This window comes from Neophocaena asiaeorientalis, unplaced genomic scaffold, assembly GCF_003031525.2.
Source record: "Neophocaena asiaeorientalis asiaeorientalis breed wild unplaced genomic scaffold, Neophocaena_asiaeorientalis_V1.1 scaffold497, whole genome shotgun sequence".
In the NCBI taxonomy this organism is placed as follows: domain Eukaryota; kingdom Metazoa; phylum Chordata; class Mammalia; order Artiodactyla; family Phocoenidae; genus Neophocaena; species Neophocaena asiaeorientalis.
Window position 1 is genome coordinate 1,559,739 of NW_020174568.1, and position 11,783 is coordinate 1,571,521.

General features: G+C 43.3%; 1 protein-coding gene across 1 annotated transcript in view; it reads right to left on the bottom strand.

Annotated features, from left to right (window-relative positions):
- Positions 1-11,783, bottom strand: part of SEPTIN10 (septin 10) — a 53,201-nt gene that overhangs the window by 26,434 nt on the left and 14,984 nt on the right. The window contains exons 2-4 of the mRNA XM_024757989.1: positions 6,978-7,046; positions 2,782-2,902; positions 2,172-2,367 (exon numbers count right to left, since the gene is read on the bottom strand). Coding sequence (XP_024613757.1) covers positions 2,172-2,367; positions 2,782-2,902; positions 6,978-7,046 — 386 coding nt within the window. The remainder of the gene's footprint in view (positions 1-2,171; positions 2,368-2,781; positions 2,903-6,977; positions 7,047-11,783) is intronic.

Below are 11,783 nucleotides of genomic sequence, written 5' to 3' on the forward strand. Positions count from 1 at the left end.
CAGACACAGGACAACAGGCAGTAAAAATGCTGATCACTGGGAGATGAATGAGGGGAGTCTACAGCCTCCCAGCCCCACTGCCTGCAGACAAATTTCTGGGGCCCAGCACAAAAGAGGGCACAAAGCCTGGCAGACCCACTGAGGACGGAGGAGAGACAGGCGCTCAGGGAGGCCAAAGTACGGAGACTTCACCAGAGGGCGCCGGGAAGAAGCCACAGCACCCACCCCAGGAGAAGGCACCGCCCCGGGGGAGCCCCTGGGGAAGAAGTGGGCTGCAGGGCACATGAGGGGACTCAAGGCTGTGGACATTTCCTATAACTGTCGTGGTGGTGGTGGTGGGTAGGAACTACATGTTTGTCAAAAGTAACTAAATTGTACGCTTAAGCAAACAACGCATTGTATTATTCTATGTAAATTATACAGCAATAGGGCTTCCTTGGTGGTGCAATGGTTAAGAATCCGCCTGCCAACGCAGGGGACACGGGTTCAATCCCTGATCTGGGAAGATCCCACATGCTGCAGAGCAACTAAGCCCGTGCGCCACAACTACTGAGCCTGCGCTCTGGAGCCCGTTAGCCACAACTACTGAGTCTGCACTCTAGAGCCCGTGCTCCGCAGCAAGAGAAGCTACCGCAATGAGAAGCCCACGCACCGCAACGAAGAGTGGCCCCCGCTCGCTGCAGCTAGAGAAAGCCCATGCGCAGCAATGAAGACCCAATGCAGCCAAAAATAAAAAACAAATAAATTTTTAAAAAATTATACAGCAATAAAACTTATTTAAAAGAAGAAACAAAAGAATTAGAAAGGAGGAATATGCCATTATTTGCAGATTACATACATAGAAAACCTAAACAAATTTAGAGACGAGTTATTGGAATTAATCAGAGAATTCACAGAAGTGGCTATATGCAAGATCAATTATATTTCCATACACCAAATAGAAAATGAAATATTTGTAAAAGATGCCATTTACAAGATCATCAAAGCTACCAAATATCTAAGAATAAATGTAAGTGATTTCTATACAGAAAAGGCCTTTGCCTCCTCCACCGACCTGCTTCCTCCAGAAAGCCCACAAAACTGTTTCCTGAAATCTAAAGTAGAACACGCAAGTGTTCCGAACAGGCTAACACATAAAGACAGTCAATGATGCAACATATTTTCCCTCTAAAGCAAACATTTAGGACCTAGGAAACTACCTCTAATAATGAAAATATATAACTTTCAAAAAGGAGAAAGAACAAAAAGTCATTGCTTTGCCCCAGTCTATTTCCTCCTTTTATAGTTTAAATTTCATATAGAATCTATAATCAATCTTTATAATAGCATAGGAGGGGCCTCCCTGCTGCTCCAATGGTAAAGTCTGCCTGCCAACGCAGGGGAGGTGGGTTCGATCCCTGGCTGGGAACTAAGATCCCACGGGCTGCAGAGCACCTAAGCCTGCACACCACACTACCGAGCCCGTGCACCTCAACGAGAGAGCCCGCGTGCTGCAGACTACAGAGCTCACGTGCTCTGGAGCCCATGCACCACAGCTAGAGAGAGACCTCGCACGCCACAACAAAGAGCCTGCGTACCTCAACTCAGACCGGTCACAGCACCCCCATCCCAAAATAATAAAAATAAATAAATTTAAAGAAAAAGAATAATTATAATACCTTAGAAATAATGACAAAAATAGTGACCTAATATAAAATACAAATAAAAATTTCATTATCAAACCTTTCCTGCGATGCTTAATAATGTACCTGGCTAATTTAGTTAGAATTTCACAGAACAATTCATGCACCATGGATTTGGCGATTATATATTTGCCATATATGCCTTGTTGTTTTGTTTTTTTTTCTCAACAAGACAAGTCTTGCCTGAAAATTAGTTAAAATCACTTAATAAACACCAAATTGTCATATCAGGAAATAACTAAAACTATTTTTGCTGAAACACACATTTTAAAAATGTGATTCAAATTACTCTAAAGAAATTAGACAACTGGATAGAAAAATGTCAATTTGTTAACAATAATAAAATATTGCTTAATTATTAAAAAAATTTAAGTCTGGGAGGAAAGGCATGGGTTTCCACAGTTGAAAATCAAATCACAGCACATAGGGCAAGAAGGCAGATATCCTGAAATAAGAAAAACCTATTTATTACAAGAGGAAAGCGTGTACCTCTCTTCTTTGTTTATTTGGTCACCAAATCCCACTGTATTCACGATGGTCAATTTCAATCGAACGTTACTTTCCTGGAGTTCATATGTCTGTGCTTTAAGTCTAACATGTGGGTAAAAATGTGAGGATTCATGGTCTTCAAAATTCGTATTAAATAGTGTGTCAATCAGCGTTGATTTTCCAATTCCAGTCTCCCCTGAAAGAAATGCAGGTACATCTTCACAGGTGCACAGGATGGATGAAGAAAAACAGAACAGTAAACTCTTACAATGGTTTCATGGATCCCAAATATTTCAGATACTTCAAAGGCTGGATTGTCCCTGAAATAAATACATGCTAAGGCTTGTCCACTGAGTCACCAGCAGAGCATAAAAACGAATCACGTGTGCTAAGTTACTCAGAACTCTGAAGAAAGCACTGAAATGTTTAAAGAACAAACAAAAAGTTTAAAGCAGTAGAGCTAAGAAAACCAAAACCGATAGAATTTAAATAACTGGAAAAAAATCTGTAATCATGATCTTAAGTTGCTAATGTGGGCACCATGCTGCTCATGACGAGAAGGAAGCGAGCACAGGACCAGGAAGGAAGAATCTGGGGGCTTGGCACTTACCCACGCAGAGAATATTGAAGCAGAAGCCTTGCTGAATTGATCTGCTGACCAGCTGATCAGGCAGACTCTCAAAACCAACATGGCCAGACATGGCTAAAGAACGAGTGTTTTCTTTTTTTTGCTGAAAGGAAACAAAAACAACGGCAACAATTTTTTAAAGTCTTACTAAAACAGGATATAGGCACATTAGAGATAAACATAATTTATCAGAAAAAAATTAAAGACTTTTTGATCATTATACCTCCCCCAAGATACAACCGGTTAAGTTTGTGAGAAACCTGTGTCCAGACCCTCAAAACACATATTTCTTATTATCTTCCTATGATGAGAGTCCAGCACTACTTATGACATAAAAATATTTGATTTTCCAAAACAGGAAAATACTGTTGGATGAAGAAAACTTTACAAGCAACCAGGGGTGGGAAGGCGTATTACAGACAAGTAAAACATAAGACGCGCACCAAAAGACGACAGAACAGCACCAGTAAAGCGCCAAAGAAGAAGTGACAGCCCCGAGTTCTGTATCCAATGAAAACACCCCTCACAGGTGAAGGCAAATGAAGACAGCTACATTTGCTAAATGTACAAATGACATTTACGAAATGGCCCGGCCAGAAATGCTACACGACAAGAAATGCTAAAAGTTCTCCAAGAGAAAGGAAAATGACAACAGGTGGAAACTCAGATCTACAAAAAGGATGAAGACTGTCAGAAAGGTAAAAATATGGGTAAACGTAAGAGAATTTTTTGCTAGTTTTAATTTCTTGAAAATATAGATTGACTGCTTAAAGCAATAACAACAGTGTATTACAGGATTTATGATACATGGAGAAGCAGGATGCATGACTGTGACAGCACAAAAGATGGGAAGGGGAATGGAGTTACACTGTCGTAAGGTTTCTACACTATACAGGAAGTGCTGCAACACTGAAGGCAGTGAGTGGTAAGTTAAAGCCCACATCAATTACTGTTTAAAAAAATAAAAGGCCAAAGAGGGTTAGCTAGTAAGCAATCATAAAAATACTCCATTAATCCAGAAGGAGGCAGGAAAAGAAAAGAAAATGAAAGAACAAATGGGACAAATGGAAAACACATGGCCACAAATGTATGGACACCAAGGGGGGAAGTGATGGTGGGATGAACTGGGAGGTTGGGATTGACATGTATACACTAATATGTATTAAATGGATAACTAATAAGAACCTGCTGTATAAAAAAAATAAAATAAAATTCAAAAAAAAAAAAACGTAAAAAAAAAGAACACACACGGCCAGTTGGTAGACTTAAACCAGCTGCGTCTATAATTAAACAGAAGTGGCCTAAGCCAGCTGTCCAACAGGACAGGACCTTCCATGACAATGCTGAGCTGCCAACTGGAGCCACCAGCCACGTGCAGTCACTGAGCACCTGCACGTGACGCATGCAACCGAGGAAGGAACTTTTTAATTTTATTTAATTTTAACGAATTTAAATTTAAATAGCCACGTGTGGCTAGTGGCCACCATACTAGACAGTGTAGGTCTAAACATTTCAATTAAAAGGAAATTGTCAGACTGGATAAAAGAGCAAGACCCAAATATATGCTGTCGATACAGTAACCAACTGCTGATGGTAAAATTCATATGGGAAGGCAGAAGACTTAGAACAGCTAGAATGACTGTACAAAAGAACAAGCTGAAGGACTTACAGTACCTAATCTGAGGCTACAATCACCAAGGAGTGTGGTATTGTGACAATCTATTATTTACCTATTTGTCTACTTAATCAAAATTAAAAACTTAAGAGTTATCAAGGAATATGCAAGTCACAGACTGGGAGAAAATAGTATATATATGACAAAGCACTTGTATTCAGAATACATAAAGAATTTTGTAAGATTCAATAACAAGACAACCCACTTTAAAAAAAATGGGTAAAACACTTGAACAGACCCTTCACAAAAAAGATAACAAAACAGCCAATGAGCACATGAAAGAGTACGCAGCATTATTAACAGTTATCAGGAAAATGTGAAGCACAACTACAATGAGATACCCCTGAACAGCCACTAAAAGGGCAAAAATGTAAAAGGCTGATAACATCAAGCGTTGGAGATGATGAACAAAAACGGGAACTCTGATAAGTTCGCTGCTGCACATGCAAAATGGCACAGCCGCTCTGGAAGGCAGGCAGTGGTTTCTTATAAAGTTAAGTACACGTAACCACACAGCCAAAAGACCCCGCTTGCCAGCACCCAAGATAGAGCACCCATCCACACAAGGACTGACGCACGGATGGTCGTAGCAGCTTTCCTCCAAACAGTCAGAAGTGGCAAGAAACAAGCAAAGGCCCAACAACTGGCAAATGGATAAACAAGTTGTAGTGAATCCACACGATGGAATCCTGAACGACTGACACATTCCACACGTGGAGAAATCTCAAATGCTAAGTATCTAAACAGTGATTTATTCACTGTGATTTCAGTTTCAGAAAGAAAAAATCTTTTCATATATTCTCATATATATATATATGAACATGGATGAAGATGTCTCAAAGGGTAGTGACAGACTGTTGGGAGTGGACCTGGAGGTGTAGGTGAGAAAGACGAGCTTGTCACTGTATATGGTGAGAGAGTTCCCACGAGGACCCCAAGACTGCTGGCACCGGTGTACCCACACCTTCCGGTTATTCAAACGCTAATCTAGGTGCTGCGGTGAAGGGGTTTGACAGATGTCATTACGGTCCCAAATCAGTTAACCTTAGAAAGGGAGATTATCCAGGGTGGACCATTAAAAGGGACAGAGGACTTCCGAGTGGAAGGGATTTGAAGCATGAAGGGGCCTTGCCTTTCCAGTTCTCCTTGCTGTATGGGTCGCAAGGACCTAAGAATGATCTCCAGAAGCTGGCAGCAACCGGCCAGCAAAGAATGGAACTCTGCTGACAACCTGGAAGGGTTGGGAGTGGGGTGGGGTGCGGTCCCAGCTGGGAACCAGCAGCCGACCTCCTGCACGTGAGGCCTGGGTGGAGAAGCCAGGGGAGCCAGCCTGGCGCTCCCGACCCGCAGGCTGGGCGCTAATCAACAGCTGCTGTTTTAAGCAGCTCAGTCCGTGCCATTTGTTACAGAGCAACAGAAAACTAGTCCACGAACGAGTTGTGCCCTTCGAGTCCCTTTTACCAGGTAAGCCTGTTATCTCTGTGATTTAAAAAGAAGAGAGAATGAAGAAACACACTATGCTTCCCAGCTGGCCGTGAGAGCGTTCAAGAGGATTAGAACAGTATTTGTTAGAGTTTCTATTGGAAGCACAAAAGTTGAACTAAATGGCCTATAGAATCCCTCCTGGTTCTAAAGAATGTGATTTTAATGTCATGGAAATAAAAGAATCTTTTCAAAAATGTGGGAGTGGTCAGCATCATTTAATGAAGAAGAGGGGCTGGAGAGGATGAGGACTGAGCAGTGAGCACTCAGTGCATCACTCACTAAACAATTACAGTAGTTTCAGCAAAGCGACCTGTTAGAAGACAGATTAAGAGTAATTCAAAGGCTGCGAGGTGATAAAATAAAGATGGAACAGACTACAGCTACCAATGAGAGAACAGAGATAAAATGATGGCAGCTCGGTGGCCAGATGACCAAGTATCAGAACTGGGGGGACCTCAGCACGCGTTGGGAGGCAGAGGCTGCTGGAGCATGGAGCTAAAGGAAAGGGATCTCGTGACCCGTGCTCATGGTTACTGTTTTCTCTTTTAAAACACTGACAACTCACCTCATTCACCAAATTAAATTTACTCCCTCTTTCTAAATATAACTTTTAATATAAATTACCCAAACACATCCCTCCTGTGCAGGCACTCAGAAAGCCCTCAGAAGCACTAAGGTCTGACCTCGCACTCAGGAAGGCTCTGACAGGGCCGTCCCGTGGCGTCCCACCCTGCCATCATCAAGGTCTGTGAGGACGCCAGCTACAGCAGTGTCAGGCTCTCCCTGCCGGCCGTGGCAGAGCTGGAACCTGCATCTGCTTAACGTCAGGCAGGGTAGAGACGCTGTGGACAGTCGACAGGGATGCAGTTCGTCACTGATTTTTAACTTGGATCAACATAACGGTTAATTCATATTCAAGGTAAGTAGCAACAAAAGTCTTTCAGGTCTCTCAGTAGTTATTCTGAAACCACAGAGGCATCCAGAGTACAAGGTGGGTCTACTTAAAAGATATACTCACTTTCTCTTCATTGTCAAATACTTGTGAGGACATATGAGCTGTTTTTGTTGCCATGTGAGACTGAAAGAGCTGAAAAAGAAAACACAGATATTACTCCAAAAAACCCTATATCTAAGTAATGTACTTACATTAAAAAGGAATTCCAATATTGTCATTATCACCAAGCTTTGACTTGTAATCTACACAAGTGACTCATGTTTAAAACTGTGGTTTTCTTGCTGGAAGGATATCTGCACAGGTAAGTAATATGTGATAGTCAACACATGATACACATTATTGCACTTACACCCACACACACAAAAATGTAAACATTATCATGTATAGAACCCCTACCACATGCCCATCACCATGCCAGCTCACGGAGTACATGCTCTCATTTGATCCTCAGGACAGATCTGAGCTACACACATTACCACTCCACAGCCTGCACAAGAAAATTAGGATTCTGAAAGGTTAAGTAACTCACCCTAAACCGTACAAGCCAGTAAGCTGTAGGCACAGGTCTACTCTGACTGCAAAGCTGGTGTTCGTCCTACTGTACCAAGTGTAGACCAAGTACTCAGTCACCTGTATGCAGGGAGTGGGGAACACAGTACCAGAGAAGCTGTGGGAATTTAATTTCCGAGCAACCGCCTCAAGGGCACTGCCGCCCTACTCTGGAGGGCAGTGCAAGGCAAGGAGGAAACGTGGCCTTTTTAAAAAGTAACAGGAACATGGATGTAGTAAGAAAAAACACAAACGGTGCCAATGAGAACACAGAGCAGAATAAGTGGGTTCCCTTCCTCCCCTGATTCCCTGCAACCTCAGCAGTGCTCTCCCCAGAGGCCACCTCCTGGGGGTAGAGGATGCGCGTGGTGGGAACGTGCAGTCTCTTTGGCTCACAGACATGGCACATAACCCATGCTCTGCAGCGGGTGTTTCCTTTCCACTTAATCTATGGTGGGGGGACTTCCCTGGTGGCGCAGCGGTTAAGAATCCGCCAGCCAATGCAGGGGACACGGGTTCAAGCCCTGGTCCAGGAAGATCCCACATGTCGCAGAGCATGCTAAGCCCACGAGCCACAACTACTGAAGCCCGCGTGCCTAGAGCCTGTGCTCCGCAACAAGAAAAGCCACTGCGATGAGAAGCCCGTGCACCACAACTACTGAGCCTGCACTCTATAGCCTGCGAGCCACAACTACTGAGCCCACGGGCCTAGAGCTCGTGCTCCGCAACAAGAGAAGCCACCACGGTGAGAAGCCTGTGTCCCACAACTAGAGAAAGCCTGCGCACAGCAATGAAGACCCAATGCAGCCAAAAATAAATAAATCTGTGACTCTGTTTAATAAATAAATAAAGAAAGAAAGAAAGAAAGAAAGAAAGAACACTCCCTCTTAAAAAAAAAAAACCTCTCTGGTGCAGACTGTTTCCGCAGAATGTGAGCTGCCTCACTCGCTCTACAGGACAGCACTCTGTTCTGTAAACTACACAACATGCGGATGCACTGTCTTTAAATACAGTGAACTACGCTGCAGTGAACAGCTTTGCCCACACATGGGACGGGGGACTGGACCCTGCAGCAAGGGAGGGGCGTGTCTGGCGCCTCGAACCGCCCCTCCCCCCACCCTGGGCTGTGAACGCAACACCAACAGACACACGGGGCACGTCGGGACTGCGTTCTACACAACGCTAACGACCCCCTTCCTCTGGTACTTCCTGGGTAATGTAAGCTTTTGAAGACTGACCCTGGGACTTAACAGGACACGTAGCAAGTCCAAACCCTGAGCAGCCAACTAACTGAGCGCACTGTGGCGACAGGTGGCTCTGGCCAGTGGGAAGAGGCCCCGTATAAGAGCACAGCCAAGGCTCGGGATGAACACACAAGCACTGGCTGTGTTTTTACTATTTAAAAAGTGAAAAGCACGTAATGATACAAAGCCCACCAGAACTGGCCTAGTGTGGTTTTAACTGTACACACACAGCTCCCTGACTCCCCCTAGCCCGTCACAGTGTGTCACACGAGCCAGAGAGCACATCCCCACTCTGAGCCAGCACAGAAGAGTGAGAGCAGAGGGAAAAGAGAGCAGTGGTCACGGCTACGCACACAAAGAGGAAAGACAGTGACACTGCGCTGGGCCAAGAGACGGCCAAGCATCAGGCAAGGCGGCATAAGGTGGGAGGACCCCTGAGCCCCGGAAGGGAGGCCGGTTTTCTTATCTGGATAAAGTGAACCGTGAGGGAAAGTTTGCTGGAAACACAACGCTCATCGTCTCTGGCGAAGTTACGAAGAGGCGAGAAGCCGAGCAGGGGCAGACGAGTTGTGGGCTGAGGCCTGGAGTGTCCGCCTGGGCTGGGACCTGCTGTCGGGACCCAGGCGCCCCCGAAGCTCTGGCTCAGGGCCCAGCGCAGGCCCAGAGGGAAAGCGAACAGAGCCTTCGCGCGGCCATCCGCTGCCGCCACGTCTAACTGAACTTCATCAACTACAGAACTCTAATGAAAATTAATCTTTATAAAACTACACTAAGAAAGTAGTTTTGGGGTTTTAATATAATGGAGAGCATATCAAAATTTTTGTGAAATGCTGCTTAGGAAGCAGTTTCATTGATGTGTAAAATTTGCTTAGAAAAAATGAGATAGGGTTTGTACTCCTTTATGATTAAACTTTAAACTTTGACTAATACAACCAAGGTTACGTTTCTGTCATTTATGTAAGTTCATATCAAATATCCACTTTTGTTTATTCATTTCCTGTGTTTCTGAACACCAGCCAAAAAGCTTACTTAAAATCTCTGTGAATAAATATTTTGATCGGGAAGTAAAAATGAGTCACATAAAAGTATTATAAATAGTTATTTTTAGTATTGTCCACTGGTACTACCTGACTAGTCAAATTTCCAAAACACATTTTAGAATGAAAACAGTTTTTAATAAATTAACAAGACATTATTGAAGGTAAAATAACAAAGGGACAAGAGTTGATCCAGTCCCTCTAGTGGCAAACACTAAATTAAAAAAAAATCTGGAAGTGGAATTCCAGTCTGCTCCACTACTGACTAGCTTCTTAGTAAATGCTATGCTGGGAACTGGGTCTCAGGAGGAAAAGACACGGCCCTTGATCTTAAGAACTTATCTCAGAGAAAACACAAGCTCATAATAGGCAATCAAATCTCATTCCAAGGCACCAGGGAAACTAACAAAATCACTATCTACATTTTTGATGACAGTCAGTAGCTTTTATTTTAAATACAAGCATACGTCATACATACACAAACACACATGTATTTAAATCTCTACACCTACATCCCAGAAAGAAAAACTTTATACAGTACTTTTAACTCCTGGCAAAGTCTAACAAATTTTTTTAAAGTTGTAGTATATAATGAATCACAGAAAAAATGCCAGAACATTTTGGGGAAGATCAGGTTCTCCACCTTCTTCAAAATATCAGTTTGAGGCAATGCAACAGAGGCTGCACACAATCTGTCCTGGGGTCCCTTGGAGACAGGTGGTAGGTGACCTTTTTCCTGCCGGTCAGTTATGGGGAAAATTCGGTGATTCTTTCACAACAGGACCCTAGATTTCCTGACGACTCTTCTGACTCTCCTGGAAACAGTCCTGTAATGCCTCATCACTTCTCTAGGTACAACAATGAGCTTTGGAGGAACAGAATTATGACTTGGGTTACAATAGCTTCATTTTAACTTCACTTTCCCACAGTTTTTATCTTCGTAAAGCTAATCCAAGAAATAGAACCACAGTTTTCAAATTATCCTCTGGTACTGCTTGGAGTTCTTTAGGCCAAAAAAAAAGTAAGAGAGAATGAAGAGCAGAGAGATCAAAATCTTTATCTGGGCCTATTTTATGGATTTCAAGAGATCCGCGTTCTTTGGCTTAAAACAATACTTTGAAAGATTCCACAGATGCATTATTTAAAATCATTTTATTAAATCTTCAGCTTAAGTAAACTTTAAAAGTAAAGTTAATATACTCATCTAAAATTTTCCTAAAAACAAGTAGTAAAATTACCTTATTCAAATTATACAGAAGTTGATTCTGGAAGTGGATACTAATTACAACCAGGGAAAAAAAGAAACAATCCAACTGAATCAATAAGACTGGGCACTGTCACGAGAAGCAACATGCTGGCCTCCTGTCCCTCCAAGACAGCCTTGGTCGAGGGCAGCTTAGGGTAGGCCAAGTTCCATCAAAATATCACTTCAATTTTACCACCATCTCCAATAAACATAAAAGTTAAAGGGTAACTACAAAGTCTCATATGCAGCCTCAAAAGATCATCAAGATGGGAAAATTCTTGAGAGTAATTCATATGAAAAAGAGTTAGGAATTTTAAGCTCAAAAGAAACCCTTACAGTAATGTGTATGTAGCTGCTTTAGATACAAATGCAATCTTATTTTGAAATTACTTTCCCCCACTTAATTAGAAAAGGAGTATTTTATGTTTATTACAGGAAAAAAAACACCCTTTCTAATTGTGTCACTTTAATAACACTACCATGAACACTCCTCCGTGGCAGCCAAACGGTGTGCCCCACAGATGTCCCACAGAGGGCACAAGAACTGCCCTCAGCTACACAGGATGCAATGAGCTGATGGCCTCCAGCAGCTGGACCTGCAGGACTGGACCCACACCACACCTTCCCAGGCAGCCCTAGCCGAGGCCTGAGCGCAGTGCGGTGTCAGGACCTGGGCTCTTCTGCCCCACGCAGGCTGCCCTGGCAGGCACTGGGCTGGCCCAGACTCTGCTGGAGCCGCATGGCCTCTGAGGGTCTCTCTGTGGATTCTGCTTCCTCCCCTTTCTCCTCCAGG